This window comes from Felis catus, chromosome D4 (genome assembly GCF_018350175.1).
Source record: "Felis catus isolate Fca126 chromosome D4, F.catus_Fca126_mat1.0, whole genome shotgun sequence".
NCBI classification, from domain to species: Eukaryota; Metazoa; Chordata; class Mammalia; order Carnivora; family Felidae; genus Felis; species Felis catus.
Genome location: NC_058380.1, coordinates 32,500,849 through 32,519,565, shown reverse-complemented (window position 1 = coordinate 32,519,565; position 18,717 = coordinate 32,500,849). Strand labels below are relative to the sequence as shown.

Genomic DNA, 18,717 nt, shown 5'->3' with positions numbered 1-18,717 from the left:
ACAAACCAAAACCACAGTGATATACCACTTCACACCTGTCAGAATGGTTAGTATTAACAACAGGAAACAACAGATGTTGGTAAGGATGCAGAGTAAGGGAACCCTTTGGCACTGTTGGTGGGAATGCAAACTGGTGCAGTCACTCTGGAAAACACTATGGAGGTTCCTCAAAAAATTAAAACTAGAACTACCCCATAACACAGCAATTGCACTACTTAGATGCGTATCCAAAGGACACAAAAATGCTGTTTCGAAGGGACACATGCACCCCCATGTTTATAGCAACACTTTCAACAATAGCCAAAGTATGGAAAGAGCCCAAATGTCCATCGACGGATGAATAGCTAAAGAAGATGTGGTATATATACATATATATGCAATGGAATATTACTCAGTGACCCAAAAGAATTTCTGGTGCCACGTGCAACAACGTGGATGGAACTAGAATGTATTATGCTAAGCGAAATAAGTCAGTCACAGAAAGACAAGTATCATATGATTTCACTCAGATATGGAAATTAAGAAACAGAACAGATGAACATAGAAGAAGGGAAGGAAAAATAAAATAAAAACAGAGAGGGAGGAAAACTATAAGAGACTCTTAAATACAGAAAACAAACTGAGGTTGCTGGAAGGGAAGTGTGTAGGTGGATAGGCTAAATGGGTGAAGGACATTAAGGAGGGTACTAGTTGGTACAGCGCTGGGTGTTATACGTAAGTGATGAATCACTGGGATCTACTCCTGAAACCAATAGTACACTGTAGTTAACTTACTTGAATTTAAACAAATAAATTTTTTAAAAGAGAAACAAATAAATTAAAATTCTGCAACAAAAGTACCATAAAAAAAAGGCAGGCTGTTCACCTTATAAAAAGGTAATTATGAATATGAGAAGGAGGGCAGAGAAGAAAAAGAGAGAAATGTCCAGTCAAATAAAAGATTGCAGAGAGCTTTGGACTCCTGAATTGAGTGTGGACCATTAAGGGTTTGAGGTTAATGTGTCTTTGGTTCCACACAGAAGCAACCCCAATCCTCTTGGGAGAAAAGCAACCTCCATTTAGATCTATAATTTTTTCACAAATTAAGATCAAGTCAAAGCATACAACCAAAGATCTCTATACACACAGGGAAGCAAGGCAACACTGGAAAAAGCTAGCAAAAACAACTGACAAAGCATTTAGAACCAGCCCCCACCAAAGGTAGTTGACATTAGAATTACCAGAGATACACTAAAGAACATGAAATATTTAAAAAAATAAAATATGGAATCACAAAGATAAGCTCATAAAATAAACTATTTGGAATGGCGAGTCAGATCTGGGAGGAAGGGGTAGACTTCCAGAAATGAAATACGTCATTACTAAACTAAAAACTCAATGAAAGGGTTAAACGAGAGAGGTAGTTAACCAGAAGATAAAATTTAAGACATTAAACACACAGTGCAGTACATGTAAATTGATGTAAAATCAATTACATTAAAATCTTTGTTCACTAAAAGACACTGTAAATAAACCTATCTCTAAAATTTTTGATATCAACTTCAATTAACTTTAAATACACTGAATTGAGGGGCACCTGGGTGGCTCAGTCGGTTAAGAGCCCAACTTCAGCTCAAGTCACAATCTTATGGTTGGTGAGTTCAAGCCCCATATCAGGCTCTGCGCTGACAGTGCAGAACGTGCTTGGGATTCTGTGTGTGTGTGTCTCTCTCTCTCTGCCCCTCCCCAACTTGCACACACATGCTCTCTAAATAAATAAACTTTTTAAAAAATAAATAAATACACTGAATTGAATCCACAAAACTGGGACATCTCAGACCTTTACTGATGCTGCAGCTTTTATTTTCCAAATGGCCAAAATATCAAAATGCCTACTGTATTTATGGATTGAAAACTGCTTATAAAGCCTTCACTATTACACCTACTTTTGAAGATTATAATAGTCTATGTGGCCAAATATTGGAGGTTATTCTGGACTTATTTCAATGTTCTTCATTTTTAATTCTTCATAGCCATGTGAGAGTAAAGATAAATAATTTGTCTTCTTCTTTTTCAAGTGTTTCTGGATAAGGAATTCAAAAAAAACTAAACACATTTTTTGGTGTAATATAAAATATTCATTATATTTTCTTATCAAAACAGTTACCAAGTATTTTTATGTTTGTAAACAAATATGTTTTCACAACATACCTTGTATATATGTAAAAAGAAGTATTTCACTCTTGCTGTTCATTCTCTGATAAAGAAAAAAATCAGTGAAAATTACAGAAACCGTGGTAGAACTTTATTTGCCCTCTGGTCCTGTACCTTTGGCTAGTCACATACCTACTCAAGAAACCTTCACCATGGGGTACAACAGGATGAAGATATGAACTTACTTTTAACATCCCTTACTAGACTGATTGCTATATCAAGTATTAAGTGCACAACACTTAAATGACAATTAGTGTAACTGAGTAGCTTCTAATTTTGTTTTTAATTCTTCAGCTTATGTGTAAACAATTCAAAAGTATGTTCCATACTAAGTGGTATTGTGCAACTTCACTTTTTTTAATAACAAATTTTTTTCAATTCATAAATTGCAAGACCTGTTTTAGTATTCTTTTAAATTTTTTTAACGTTTATTTATTTTTGGGAGATAGAGCACAAGCAGGGGAGGGGCAGAGAAGAGAGGGAGACACAGAATCTGAAGCAGACTCCAGGCTCTGAGCTGTCAGCACAGGGCCTGATGCGGGGCTTAAACCCAGAAACCATAAGATCATGACCTGAGCCAAAATCGGGCACCCAACAAACTGAGCCATTGAAGCACCCCTAACTTCACTTTATTTAATGTGTACAACAGTCCCATGAACTTGATAAAGTATAACCTTGGATAGCTTCAGGGGCTAGGATTTAAATTCATCATTATCAGAAAAAAAAAAAAAAAAAAAGACACTGAAAACAAAAGAAACAAAAATATAAAGGAGTAAGTCACAAATGAAGCAAATAATTCAACAAATATAACTGGCATAATTTTGTTTTCCATAATACATTAAAAAAAAAACTCAAGGGGCACCTGGGTGGCTCAGTCGGTTAAGCGTCCGACTTCAGCCAGGTCACGATCTCGCGGTCCGTGAGTTCGAGCCCCGCGTCAGGCTCTGGGCTGATGGCTCAGAGCCTGGAGCCTGTTTCCGATTCTGTGTCTCCCTCTCTCTCTGCCCCTCCCCCGTTCATGCTCTGTCTCTCTCTGTCGCAAAAATAAATAAACGTTGAAAAAAAAATTAAAAAAAAAAACTCAAATAATCAGAAAAAGTCAAACAGTCTAACAGAAAAATAGTCAGTGGATGTTTCACAATGGAGGAATCATAAATGCCAACAAAGACATGAAAAGCTATTGTATGTCACTTGTATTCAAAGAAATGCAAATTCCCATATGAGATATTTTATCGGAAAAAGATTGACAATAAGATGAACAAAATTAAATGTTGAAGAGAATTTATGTCAGCATGAGGATGCTTTTGGAGCCAACAGAAATGCTCTAAGACTGGACTCAAGGTGCTGGTTACACAAAAATCATTGAATTCTACACTTAAAATAGGCAAATTTTGTAATATACAAATTATACCTCAACAAAGCTTTCTTAAAAATGATGATACACTGCTGGAGGAACGTAAATTGGTACAAATTTCTTGAAAAACAAGTCAACAGTATGTGATAATGTTGAACACTCCACGAGCTAGCACTTCCATTCCAAGGTAACTGCTTTAGGGAAACTTTTATACATATGCACTAGGAACCATGCACAGAAATGTGCTCACAACAGCAATATTTATTTATATTTTTAAATTTTAATTCCAGTAGGGCTAACAGGCAGTATATTGGTTACAGGTATACAATATAGTGATTCAACAATTCCATGCATTACTCAGTGTTCATCATGTTAAGTGTACTCTAAGGCCCTTCACCTGTATCACCCAGAAATATCTATTATTTAAAAAAGAAACAGAAAATGTCCCCTGGCAAGATAATAAAAAATAAAATATATATTCACCAAATAGAATATTATACAGCACCGAAAATTATTCACAAATAATACGAATAATCCTGGGAAGCCTATTGTTGGGTAAAAAAATGTCTCAAAGACTACATAAAGTGATACTATTTCTATTAAGGTCAAAATAAGCCAAATGAATATATTACTTAAAAATATATGCATCTAGGCCAACAGGCACATGAAAAGATGCTCAACATTGCTCCTCATCAGGGAAATACAAATCAACACCACACTCAGATATCACCTCACGCCAGTCAGAATGGCCAAAATGAACAAATCAGGAGACTATAGATGCTGGAGAGGATGTGGAGAAACAGGAACCCTCTTGCACTGTTGGTGGGAATGCAAACTGGTGCAGCCACTCTGGAAAACAGTGTGGAGGTTCCTCAAAAAATTAAAAATAGATCTACGCTATGGCCCAGCAGTAGCACTGCTAGGAATTTACCCCAGGGATACAGGAGTACTGACGCATAGGGGCACTTGTACCCCAATGTTTATAGCAGCACTCTCAACAATAGCCAAATTGTGGAAAAAGCCTAAATGTCCATCAACTGATGAATGGATAAAGAAATTGTGGTTTACATACACAATGGAGTACTACATAGCAATGAGAAAGAATGAAATATGGCCCTTTGTAGCAACGTGGATGGAACTGGAGAGTGTTATGCTAAGTGAAATAAGCCATACAGAGAAAGACATATACCATATGTATTCACTCATATGTGGATCCTGAGAAACTTAACAGAAACCCATGGGGGAGGGGAAGGAAAAAAAAAGAAAAAAAGAGGTTAGAGTGGGAGAGAGAGCCAAAGCATAAGAGACTCTTTAAAACTGAGAACAGGGGTGCCTGGGTGGCGCAGTCGGTTAAGCGTCCGACTTCAGCCAGGTCACAATCTCGTGGTCCGGGAGTTCGAGCCCCGCGTCCGGCTCTGGGCTGATGGCTCAGAGCCTGGAGCCTGTTTCCGATTCTGTGTCTCCCTCTCTCTCTGCCCCTCCCCCGTTCATGCTCTGTCTCTCTCTGTCCCAAAAATAAATAAACGTTGAAAAAAAAAATTTAAAACTGAGAACAAACTGAGGGTTGATGGGGGCGTGGGAGGGAGGGGAGGGTAGGTGATGGGCATTGAAGAGGGCATCTTTTGGGATGAGAACTGGGTGTGGTATGGAAACTAATTTGACAATAAATTTCATATAATAAAATAAATAAAAAATAAATGTGCTGATCTGAAAAAAAAAAAAAAAAAAATATATATATATATATATATATATATATATATATATATGCATCTGTGGGGCACCTGTGCATCAGTTAAGCATCCAACTCTTCATGTCGGCTCAGATCATGATCTCTCAGTTTGGGAGATCGAGCCCCATGACAGGCTCTGCACTATTAGTGCAACTGCTTGGGATTTTCTCTCTCCCTTTCTCTCTGCCCCTCCTCTGCTTGTTCTCTTTCCCTCAAAATAAATAAATAAACATTACTATATTGTATATACATTGTAAATATATTGTATATACATATATATAGTAACGTTTAGTTTTTATACTACACACACACACACACACACACACACACGCATCTGTGAGAAAATTATGTTTTTAAAAGGCAAAAAATCAAACACAAAATTAAGGCACCCCTGGGTGATAGGGTAGGGTAGCAAGGAAGGGCTGTAGAGAGTAATCCATGGCCAAGTACTGTTAACATTCTACTGTTGGACTGCATGGTACGTTTGAGGTATTCAATGTATCATGGTGCTTTAAAACTTAAATACACTGCACATAATCAGGTGTTACATTCCAAAAATACAATAAAGAAAAAATCACAATAAAGTAGATCTCTCCTGATACACACACCATGGCACCAAATTCTGTCTGGCCAGTGACAAGATGATGGTCTATATCTTAAAAAGAACGGGGGTATTTTTTAAAGCATTAATCCCTAAGCAAACATCCTTTATGGTTCTGACAGGCTTTGACAGATGATTAGAAAGTTTCAACTGCTGGCCTGGACTTACACATAAATGACTATTGCAGAACAGAATCTTCCCAGTCCTCCTGGAATCAGTTATTGGATATCTCATTACAGACTCAGGATTTTTGCCTTTCTTGCTTTAATAGTGCCACCACCAGCAGCTAACATTTACCCAACATATACTATGGAACAGGCCACAAGGTATTTCATTTGTAACATCTTTTACCCTGAGGCAGACACTAAAATCATCTATTATCAGTGCCATTTTATAGATGAGGAAACTGCAGCCAAGAGAAACTGGATAACTTGCCTAAGATCTCACAGCTCATAATCAAGGAGCTGCCATTCAAGAGTGAGAATGGAAAACTTTAACCAACTCTGGCTCAACTACTCTGAAGCCACACAGCCAAGCAATAAGCCAGAAAATCAACTCTAAACCACCTAGTTTTATATAATCAAGGAGGTAAAAACTTCCTTCTATCCCTCAATAACTGGAAAGGAAAGTTAGTATGCTTTTTACTTTCTATTTTTTTAATGGACTACTTGTCAAGAAGATGATTTGTAAATACTGGCTTAGGCTAAGAGCAGGACTAATAGATTTACTCAAAGATCTGCTGTCTATTAAAAAAAAAAATCACAGATGTAATAAACAGAATTGTCAAACTTATTTTACACATCGACACATGGCCCTTGAAGAGTATCCTAAAGGGGACCTGAACCATAATGAAGCCTTGTTCTCCTTTAAAGAGGATCAGTTGTCTCCATATTTAATAAAACAAGAAAATCCCATACTTACACCCTGGTAAGTTAGTTTTTTCATATGGGAAATTAAAAACACAACAATCTTTACTAATGTATTCATACTTTTCTAGATTAAGCAAGCCCTTGTTCATCCAACTGTTTTAAGTGTATTATACTATAGTGTAACACAGTATTTCAAAACATTTGTATAATACACTTTTATGACAGAGACTACCTAAGTACTTAGTATCTGTTTTCACCCTCTTTACTACTTGATACTTATTAATAATTCCAGGAAAATCCCAATTTAGAAAAGATTTTATCTGTCTCTCCAAATTCTTCTATAGACTTCTATCTACTTTTTCTTCTGTTTCTCCCAGTTGTTTTTTTTCACCTTGCTTCATTTTTCTCTTGGTGTAACTTCTCACTTAAAGCAATTTTAGATTTAACACACTCTCATAACACTTGGCAGAGAGCTGCAACTATTGAGCTTCCCTTTCATTGTTCATAAATAAAAACAATCTAAGGCATGAACAATGATCTCATTTTCATTCTTCACAGTGTAAAATTCTGGATCATATACACAGGCTCAACATTATTCCTTCAGTGAAAATGGGGGAACTAACAATAATTTCCCTGAATATTAAACTATATTTTCTCATTGTAGAAAATTTGGAATATAAGTTTTTAAGAGATCAAACTTACTTATAAACCTGCAAACAAAAGAAAACCATTATATAATTTTAGTTATACCTTTCTCTAAAAAGAAATATTTTAAATTAAAACATAATTAGAATCAGACTTCTGGAATCTGTGGCTCTAATTATATTCCAGTGACCCCAAAAGCCCACTGACAGGTAGTAACTCACTTTGAGGAATCCAGGCTAGGAAACTGGTGTGTGGGAGCAGTTCCACAACCTCTCCATTTCAGCCAGACCAGCCACTCTCTGCCCATGGTCAATTGGATGATTTATCATGGGAATTCTGCACAATACTGGAAACCCAATGTGGGCATTTCAAGATCTTGGGGATATAGCTATACACAGTTACTTTGGTTTATTCACTCACCATTGAATTATGAACATTTTCTTAACATCTATTTTATCGTACATATTACTTCATGTCTGCAAGAATTTGTATCATTATTTTCCTTTGTAACATACACATCGTTTTACATTCTTTGCTCTAATTTTAAGAAACACTGGAAAATAATTTTGGTGCATAAATATTGACCCATATATCTGATCATTTCTAAAACAGATTCTAGAAGCAGAAGGTGTGGATCAATAGTTCCTTTTTTACAGCAGAGTTACATGAGTCTTTCTACTCTATAAAATCCCTTTAAAAAAATACCCACTTCCATGTCTTTAAAAGCCATAATAAAGATGAAATCTAGATTATCTTCATCTTCCTTTTTTTTTTTTTAATGGGGAAGAGTGGGGCCAAAGTAAGAATGGGGCTTCAAATGGACATGCCTTATTCAGAGTACTTTTATAAGCCTGCAGGCAAAGCCTGGGCTGCAATGGGAACAGAAGAAGCTTGCTTCTGAAGATACTAAACATCCAGTGAAGACCCTGGCAGATATTAACCCATGACAGGAAGAGGTCCAGAGTACACAACACAGTTCAAAGTTCTAATTTTCCTTCCTGGTACCACTGTAGAGTAGTAGAAAGAGAATGGGAATGAGGGCCTCCCAAGCTCTGCCACTAAGTATGTGTCATCTTAGATCAATCCTCACATTTCAGTCTGAGGTTCTTCATCTATAAATGTGTTAACTACATCATATGATTTCCAACACTCCTTCCAGGTAAAATCAATGATTTTATGATCACCAGTCAAATTCAGTAATAAAATTCTGGTTCTTCACCTCTTGGCTTCATGTTCTTGCCCCTTCAGTAATTCCTACTGCTGCTTCCCTAATACTTTCCCATAGATATTTGCCCCTCTGGGCCTACTGATCATCTAGTACCCACACAACCCTTAGCATCCTTACCCCTCACCATGGCTCATATGTCTGAGGGCCTTTGTACCTTTAATCCTCACCATAATCTCAGGGATTATGCCCCTCCTCAGGACCCAAAATCATTTCCAACATAAGATCAAACAGTTTTTCCCATAAACATGCTGAGGTCAACAGCTGCTTATCTCAAGTGGCAGCCCAATCTATTCTGGGGCAGAGATGTATTCTTCAGAAAGTTCTTCCAGAGACAAAATTGATGTTCCCTACAGTGATCTCACCTAACCTTCTCACATGCAACACACTTGAAGGCAGTGGTGATATACTCTGAGGTCACCCTGCATCTGGGCTTTAATTCTCTTCCATTGGCAGTTCCTATACAATTCCTGGTATGCTGCTCTGGCAATAGCCCTCTAAAAGCTTCCAGAACTGATGGAACATTCTAGATGCAATATGACTAGTGAATTGGAAATACCATCACCTCCCCTGTCTGGATGGCATAATATGGGATCATGCAGGTTAAGACTTCACTCACTGAAGATCAGCCATAATATGCCAGCAGATAATGAGTTTTGATTAAATAGAAGCCTTATTTCACAGAACTAAAATCTGAAAGTCATGATCCTATAAACCAATAGTTCTCTCTTTGCACCAAAACATGTCTGGAATAATGACATTTTACCTTGGATGTGAAAATTACACACACAGTGTTCTGGCTTTAAATTACTTCTTATTTCAAGATAAATGATATTAAATTTAAAAAAAATGATATACTGACATGATAAAAATACAAAATGAAAAGGAACTCCACTCGTGACTCAGTTTAAACTGTTTAACTTCATTTGGAAATGCTCAGCCTTAGATAAATTTGTTGTCCAAGTGCACCATCTGGTGGATAAAGGTATTTAAGCTCCCCCATTATATATATAAATATGTAATTTATATAATTATACATTTATATAATTATACAAATATATAATTATATATATACATATATATATACACACACACATATATAAAAAATGTCATTGCAGCTAAAATCTTAGTGTAAAGATTCCCATGCTTTAGCCAAAAGATTTCTATAGAGGGGCTTTTGACAAGATTATAATATGAAAAAAATCTAGAGCTCATAAACTTCACTATCGAAGAATCCAGTTCACTTTCTTGAAGAAATGTTGCTCATATGAAGCAAACATTTTTAATCTGGGAGGAACTTCAGACAACAGTTTATTCAAATCCTTCCCTTTACAGATGAAGAATCTAAGGCAAAGACAGAGCTCTCCTGAAAGTCACAGCTAGGGATAGCAGGCATTGATTATATAAATAAATAGGTCAAATATTCTCAACTGTTTAATATGGCCTTCTATTTAAAGAGGTTGTGCAGGAAAGGCAGGAAATGAGGCAGCCAGAGTCTGTGGCAAAGTGCCACTCTCTTGGGTTGGCAATAATCTGCCCACCTCACTGTGGACTGTGGCCTACCCCTAAACTGACCTGCAACCAGGAGTTGTTATATCCTCCCTGCCTCCACAGCCTGTTTGCATCCCTCTTCACCTTAGATTTATGTTTTCCTCCACCCAAGAAAACCAACCTACCAATAAAAGTAAGACAGATAAAATAAATGTTAAATCACCCTTTTGAAGAGTATCTATCAACACAGGAAAGAGTTCATAATGTGTTAAAATGGGAGAGGAAAAGAAAGGACCAAATATGTTCACTATGATACCATATCTGTAAAATATATATATATATATATATATATATATATATATATATATATATATATATAGTTCTAGAGCATTAAATAGAGAAAAAACATTGGAAAGAAATACATTAAGCATTTTTGACAGCTAGTCTCTCTGAATGCCAGGATTATGAGTGATTTCAAATTTTTTCTCTTACATAATGCTTTGCACATATTTTACCCTTAACATTTATATGTTTTTTAAGTTTATTTTGAGACAGACAGAGGCAGCATGAGTGGGGGAGGGGCAGAAAGAGTGCGAGAGAGAGAAAATCCCAAGCAAACTCTGCACTGTCAGCACAGAGCCCGATGCAGGGCTCTAACTCAAGGAACTGTGAAATCACAACCTAAGCCAAAAACATGAGTCAGACACTTAACCAACAGAGCCACCCAGGCTAAGCTCCTCCTTAACATTTATATTAACAAAAAGAAATTTTTATGTTAAATATTTATATATTTATACTCATAGACCATCAGAAAATGAACAAAAGAAACTGGAAAGAGGACTCCAAACACATATCCATCCATCCAGTACATAAATAGCAGGGAAAAAAATTCTCCAGCTCTCAAGGAGAAATACACAGAATAAGACACTGCATTTTTGTCTTAAGGCTTACCATGGTATTTTTCAAAATATTTTTAATTTTCTATCAATTGTCTATTAATAAATACCTGGATGACTAGCAAATTAATACTTAAGGATAAAGTTAGAAATATAATTTCTTTAAAATATTTTCTATATTTTGAGACTTAAGGACTTGAGTTCACATCCTAAGTCCATTTTCTGCTTGTAAAATTTTGCCTGAGTTATATGACAGAATATATGGCATGGTATTCCCCAAAGAACTCCAGGTCTTCCAGTTTGAGAACCACTGTCTCTCAATGTAATTAGAGCTTTGAAGTATATATCAGGAACACAGTTACTGGAAGGTCAGTATCAAGAATGGAACATTAGGGGCGCCTGGGTGGCGCAGTCGGTTAAGCGTCCGACTTCAGCCAGGTCACGATCTTGCGGTCCGTGAGTTCGAGCCCCACATCAGGCTCTGGGCTGATGGCTCGGAGCCTGGAGCCTGTTTCCGATTCTGTGTCTCCCTCTCTCTCTGCCCCTCCCCCGTTCATGCTCTGTCTCTCTCTGTCCCAAAAATAAATAAACGTTGGAAAAAAAAAAATTTAAAAAAAAAAAGAATGGAACATTGTTCCCTTGCCTCAAGATCCCTCTATCATCTATGCAGACTGAGATCAGTGAAGGAATCTTTTGCAAAATATCTTACAGGAGCAGTTTTCAAGTGCTTTCTGGGGACCACTGGGAAATACCCAGGTCCCATTAGGGTCTGTGGCATCAAAACAGTCTTAATTATACCAAGACATTATGTTCCTTTACACTCTCATTCTCACATGAGGTCGAGTTTCTGCAGGCCACATGACATCACCACAGACTAAATGCAGAAGCAAGTATATAAATCCAGAGGTCTTCTATTAAGCTAGACATTAGAGATTTGAAAAAATGTAAAAAAATGCCACTCCTCTCACTAATTTTTTGCCTAGGAAGGTATAGTCATTTTTTAATAAAAATATGTATGTTATTATATAATGATTTTTAATGAATTAAGGAGCTTTTAAATATTCTCAGTTTTAATTTCTAATAAAATAAACAAGGATAGACATAGCCTACATAAGGAAAAGCTCTTAGAGGCCCACAATAAATTATTAGAAGCATAAAGGGGTCCTGAGACCAAAAAGTTTGAGAACCACTGCCTCACTGTTCAGAAAAACATGCACTAGGGAAGATCACTCTACCCTATTCCTCTTCCTGCTCTTCAAAGCACTTTCCAAGCTTCTGGCTGTGACTAGTCCATCTTACAGACCATTATCTGATCACATTTCCTAAAGCATGATTCTGATCCTATCATTTCCCCTACTAAAATAACCTCAAACAGTTCAAGCAATAACCAAAAACATTCAAGAAACTCCATGATTTGTCCTCAGATTACTTTTTAAATGTTATACACTCATCAATTCTACAATTATTTCAGTGCATTCTTTGCAGCAGACACTATGATGGGGGCTGGGGTTGAACAGTCTATGAGAAGTAACACCTGCCATCCCTGGACCCAGAGTCTACTGAGGAAGAAATATTCACATAAACATACGTATCCTTAATTTTCTATATTCATTTTCCAAATTTGCTAGAATTATAAATTTTTTTCACCCAAAATGCACTATCCACATCAAAAACTCTCTATAATGACTATGAATGTCCACCAAAAGATTCATTTTGGTTGCATACAAATCCAGGTAAGGGAATGTATATAACAGTTAAGTTGTATCTCAACTGTTCTCCCAAAAGGAGAGGTAATCATGCCTTGTGCTCATATTAAATGTACTGAGCATCAATGCTATCATCATCCCATCTTATTAATAAAAATGTCTTCTGAGAAAGTAAAAATTCCCAATGAAAAAGTGAGCATAAGAAACCTAGAAAAGCCCACACATCAGAAAGAGTTGGAAGTGATGGTGCATACAGAGGGAAGGAGAAACATAAGGCATGATCTTGACATGTCCCTATCTAGTAAATACAACAGTGCTAGAAAGCTTAACTGTGCTTAAGCCAACACAATATTTGAGAAACTAGAGAAACTCCTTGTACAGTGGACTGAGAGTCATTCTAAGTACCAGGCCACTGGGTACCAGGCTGGTACAGGGAAGGGTAGTGGACACCTTCAGAGATCTGGAAGCAGCTGCAGTGGGAGAGAACATGATTTGGGGGTGGGGGGGACTGAATTTCAAAGCAAGTCTGAGAGATTTATAAACAGTGATAGATGACACAAGCTGTAAGTCATGGGTGAAGCAGCTTCCCCTCACAGTGAGATGTGCTATCTTCCTCCAGTGAACTGCAGAAAACTATTATCAAAGATGGTGACACACAAAGGAAACTATCAATCTTAATGCAATTCCATCTCATAGGTTGATTTCAGGACAAAGTACCTGGATGCAAAGCATCCAAAGGCTAACTTGTTCTTAAGTGAGAACTGCGATGATGTGGATAAGCTAAGCTCCTTGCTGGTACAATACTCTGACAACATCGGTTCAAAGGGGTCATTGCAGACTGCACTACCTGTGATGATATGAGATATTCAAAGAAGAAAGCGTGGGCAGTGGAGGAGATGGATGAGCCTTAAAGGTAGAGCTATAAGTCACAATCAACAAAGGGAAATCTTGCAAAGAGGACTCTTTTGAAAACAGACAACACTCTTAGAGATCCTTCTAGTGTTACCAGTTATAAAGATAATAGCCAGCTTAAACAAAGCATATTGAATTTCATTTTAAACCTTGATTTAATGAACCATTACCATCATTAAGAGGATCACCATTATACTATATAAGTATTACTAGAAATGCCATCCTAAACAGCACAGAACACAAGTCTGAATGTTTCACTCTCACTGTCCTAGTATAAATAATGTTAACGCTTGTGCTTAGCTCTCACATACAGAACAAAGGGACATACTCCATCTCCAAAGGTCGTAGAAGTACACACAGCTACTGGCTACCTCAGAAATGTTCTAGTTTGTCTTTCCTACAGATACCTGTTTACTTCATGTCTCTTAGCTAAGCCGAATCATCCCCACATAGTTACAGGACTTTTTTCTCCCGTTCCTCTTTTCTCTTTGTATTTCTTTTGTGTGTGTGTGTTTCCTAAAGAAACTCTCATGCTTCTTTTAACAGAAGGCTAACTTTTTAAATGTACAATTAGCAACTTCCTTTGCTTGGCACAAAAACACTCAGATCAATGGAACAGAACACAGAGCCCAGAAATGGACCCACAAACATATGGTCAACTAATCTTTGACAAAGCAGGAAAGAGTATCCAATGGAATAAAGACAGTTTCTTCAGATAATGGTGCTGGAAAACTGGACAGTAACATGCAAAAAAATGAACCTGGACCACTTTCTTATGCCATACACAAAAAATGAACTCAAAATGGATAAAAGACCTAAATGTAAGACAGGAAGCCATCAAAATCCTCGAGGAGAAAGCAGGCAAAAACCTCTTTGATCTTGGCTGCAGCAACTTCTTACTCAACACGTCTCTGGAGGCAAGGGAAACAAAAGCAAAAATGAACTACTAGGACCTCATCAAAATAAAAATCTTTTGCACAGCAAAGAAAACAATCAGCGAAACTAAAAGGCAACCAAAGGAATGGGAGAAGATATTCTCAAATGACATATCAGATAAAGGGTTAGTGTCCAAAATCTATAAAGAATTTATCAAACTCAACACCCAAAAAACAAATAACCCAGTGAAGAAATGGGCAAAAGACATGAATAGACACTTTTCCAAAGAAGACATCCAGATGGCAAACAGACACATGAAAAAAATGTTCAACATCATTCATCATCAGGGAAATACAAATCAAAACCACAATGAGATACCACCTCACACCAGTCAGAATGGCTAACATTAACAACTCAGACAACAGATGTTGGTAAGAATGCGGAGAAAGAGGATCTCTTTTGCGCTGCTGCTGGGAATGCAAACTGGTGCAGCCACTCTGGAAAACAGTATGGAGGTTCCTCAAAAAAATAAAAAATAGAACTACCCTATGACCCAGCAATTGCCCTACTAATAAGTATTTATCAAAGGGACACAGGTGTGCTCTTTTTTACACATGCACCCCAATGTTTATAGCAGCACTATTGACAATATCCAAAGTATGGAAAGAGCCTAAATGTCCATCGATGAATAAATAGATAAAGAAAATGTGGTGTTTATATATATATAGTGGAGTATTACTCAGCAATCAAAAAGAATGAAATCTTGCCATTTGCAACTACATGGATAGAACTGGAGGGTATTATGCTAAGCGAAATTAGTCAGAGAAAGACAAATATCATATGACCTCACTCATATGAGGGCTTTAAGATACAAAACAGATGAACATAAGGGAAGGGAAGCAAAAATAATATAAAAACACGGAGAGGAACAAAACATTAAAGACTCTTAAATATAGAGAACAAACTGAGGATTGCTGGAGGGATTGTGGGAGAGGGGGTGGTCTAAATGGGTAAGGGGCATTAAGGAATCTACTCCTGAAATCATTGTTGCACGTTATGCTAACTAACTTGGATACAAATTAAACAATAAATAAATTTTTAAAAAATAAGATAAAAATAAATAAAACTTACTTTTAAAGAAAGTAAGTCCTTAGTGAAGCATAACAACAACAAAAATTCACATCTTAGGACTCTTAAGCTTCTGTTACTGTTACCAAGGAGTCATCTAGGGCCACCCAAGAACACAGGTTGCTCTACCTCTAAGCTCAAAAACCTCTTTCATTACAGAAAATTCCTGACATAACCAAATATCTCAATTTAATTGTCTCAAGGTATCAGTGGAGTCAATGTAAATGAATCACATTCTCCTGAGAACATGTAGAATTATATCCCATCTATCTCAAAAAGGTTTTGAGCAAGAGTAAATAATTATGCCTCTGTATTAGGGGTTGCCAAATTTTTTATGCAAAGGGCCAAACAATAAACATTTTAGCTTTTGTGGGTCATACAATCTCTGTCACAACTACTTAACTCTGTCCTTATGGTGAAAAAGGCCATAATACATAAATGAATGAATTAGGCTATGCTCCAGTAAAACTTTATTTATAAAGACAAGCCAAAGAGAGAATCTGACTGTCAAGCCATGCTCTGGACTGTGTCACCATATGCCTTTAACAGCCTTGGTATTTCTTTTTAAAAAACAGTAACTTGTTTAAATCATGTGACTGTTACTATTGCCCTAGTCTACTGCCCATGGTACCAACTGAGATTCTTTAGTATCAAAGGAAATTAAGGGGCACCTGGGTGGCGCAGTCGGTTAAGCGTCCGACTTCAGCCAGGTCACGATCTTGCGGTCCGTGAGTTCGAGCCCCACATCAGGCTCTGGGCTGATGGCTCGGAGCCTGGAGCCTGTTTCCGATTCTGTGTCTCCCTCTCTCTCTGCCCCTCCCCCGTTCATGCTCTGTCTCTCTCTGTCCCAAAAATAAAAAAAAATAAAAAAAAAAAAAAAAACGTTGAAAAAAAATTTTTTTAAAAAAAAGGAAATTAAGCTCTGAAAGAAGTGGCAGAATGAAAAAGGAACCAGAGCACCTGGGTGGCTCAGTCATTAAGCATCCGACTCTAGGTTTCAGCTCAGGACATGATGTCACGGTGTTTGGGATTGAGCCCCATGTCAGGCTACACACTGACAGCACAGAGCCTGCTTCAGATTCTCTCTCTCCTCTCTCTCTCCTCTCCTTCTCTCTCTCTCTCTCTGCCTCTCTCCAGCAGGCATGCACTCAAAATAAAATAAACTTTAAAAAAAAATTGAAAGAGGAACCAACACTCATGCCCTGGGATCTCCAAGCCTTTCTCCCTTTACTATCAAGGCTGATTGTTCTCAACTAGACCTTCATGAACACCCTCATCTCTAATTCCTGTGTTGTATTCAAGACTGATAATCACTAAAATGGCACCTCTTTGCCCGAAAGATTTGCCTTGTGCTGCAAGACAAACATTTGAGCAGGTGGGGTCACTATAGCACCACAGGTCGGGGACCATACCTACAGCCCTGTCTCCAGCCTAGAGCAGATCCCTTCCCCGCAGATCACACTATTCCAGATTGGCCTCACCCTCTTCTAGCTGAAGCTCATAGAAAAGCCTCCAAATTCAGTGTGGTCTTACCCACAAATTTGCCTAATTCCTGCCCCATCCTCCTTTCTGCTTCCTTTACCTGACTTGAACTTACTCATCTAGGCCAAGCTCAGATGTCCTCTCTGCTCTAGCAAGTGTTCCTTCAGTGCCAAGCTTACTCTCAGTGTGTCTCCTCCTGGCTCCCTGGAACCCTACACTTGCTTTTATGGCCAAGCTCATTATACTTTATTGCCACTCTAAGCCTATGAATAATTACTTGAAAACAAGGCTCCTTATTCATCTCTGTACCCTACACAAACTGTTTCTCTCACCTCCCCACACCCTCTCCAAGAACTCCCAGACTCACCAAAAAAAAAAGCTACGGTTTTTCAATCATTCTACTAAAATGGCCACAACTAGACATTAGGAGGAAAAGTGAACTACAATTTGATGACCATAATTCCTTCCAAAGTAATGCCATGAACCATATCAAACCAGTTTTCAATATAATTTAAATATTGAGCCAAACAGTCAAACAATTCAAGGATACAATAGAAAAAAGCAAAACAATGTTTTTCCAATGCACATTCGTTGTGATGATTTCAAACACTGCTGACAGTTGTGGGTTATTGGTACACTCACTCTTTGTCACTCTCTTTAATGCACTCTTTCTCTTGTTACTCTCCATCTACCTCAAGGGGGCAAAAACAAGTTGTTTTTCATTTGTCTGAATTATGGTGTCATAAACATGATTGGTTTTGTTTACCAGTAGCAGTCTATAACATCTCTCTCATCTTTCTGTATGCTCCAAAAGCTTTGAAAATATCAACTCAACTTTGGAGCTACTAAATGTTCCCTCAGAGCCTACACAAATTCCATAAAATACTATGCCTTGTAGGTCCTACCAAAATGACAGATTCCTGACTTCAGAACATGGAAATGATAAGGATGCTTTAAAATGTCATGTTTATAAACCAGTGGATTTTGTTCATTGGATTTTAATAACTAAAGTTACTCAAATCTGAAGTCTAAAGTCAATGTTCATTGAAGCAATGCCAATGTGTAACTGGTTTTCAAATACAAGCAGCACATTGCTAAGCACAGGAAACCAAAGTCCATCAGCCTCTTCTGTGCCATAAACAATTATGTTATTTCACTATCAAATATGGAAAGCTAATTCAGGGCATTTTTATGTTAATTGTTCTGAAAACTGCCCCAGATATACTGCTTCTAACTCTTAATTATATATGCAAAAAGGAACAAAGAGGCCAATGATCCCACAGGGTGGTTAAAAAAAAATAATTTACAGGGCACCTGGGTGGCTCAGTCGGTTGAGCATCTGACTTTGGCTCAGGTCATGATCTCTCAGTTGACAAGTGTGAGCCCCACATCGGGCTCTGTGCTGACAGCTCAGAGCCTGGAGCCTGCTTCAGATTCTGTGTCTCCCTCTCTCTCTGCCTCTCCCCTGCTCATGCTCTGTGTCTCTCTGTCTCAAAAATAAATAGACATTTTTTAAAAATTTTAATAATAATAATTTACACAAAATTTCATTTCATTTTAGGTCACTCAGACATGCAACCTCTCAGTCCAGAATCCAGATGATTCCTCAG

At 37.5% G+C, this 18,717-nt stretch overlaps 1 protein-coding gene across 26 annotated transcripts in view; it reads right to left on the bottom strand.

Moving 5' to 3' along the window:
* Positions 1-18,717, bottom strand: part of KDM4C (lysine demethylase 4C) — a 430,991-nt gene that overhangs the window by 355,609 nt on the left and 56,665 nt on the right. For 2 of the 26 annotated variants that reach the window (XM_023242287.2, XM_045042982.1), the window contains one exon: positions 2,191-2,236. The exons of the other annotated variants lie outside the window; for them this stretch is intronic. In XM_023242287.2, coding sequence (XP_023098055.1) covers positions 2,191-2,236 — 46 coding nt within the window. Of the gene's footprint in view, positions 1-2,190; positions 2,237-18,717 lie in introns of those variants that run through there. 26 annotated transcript variants of the gene reach the window in all.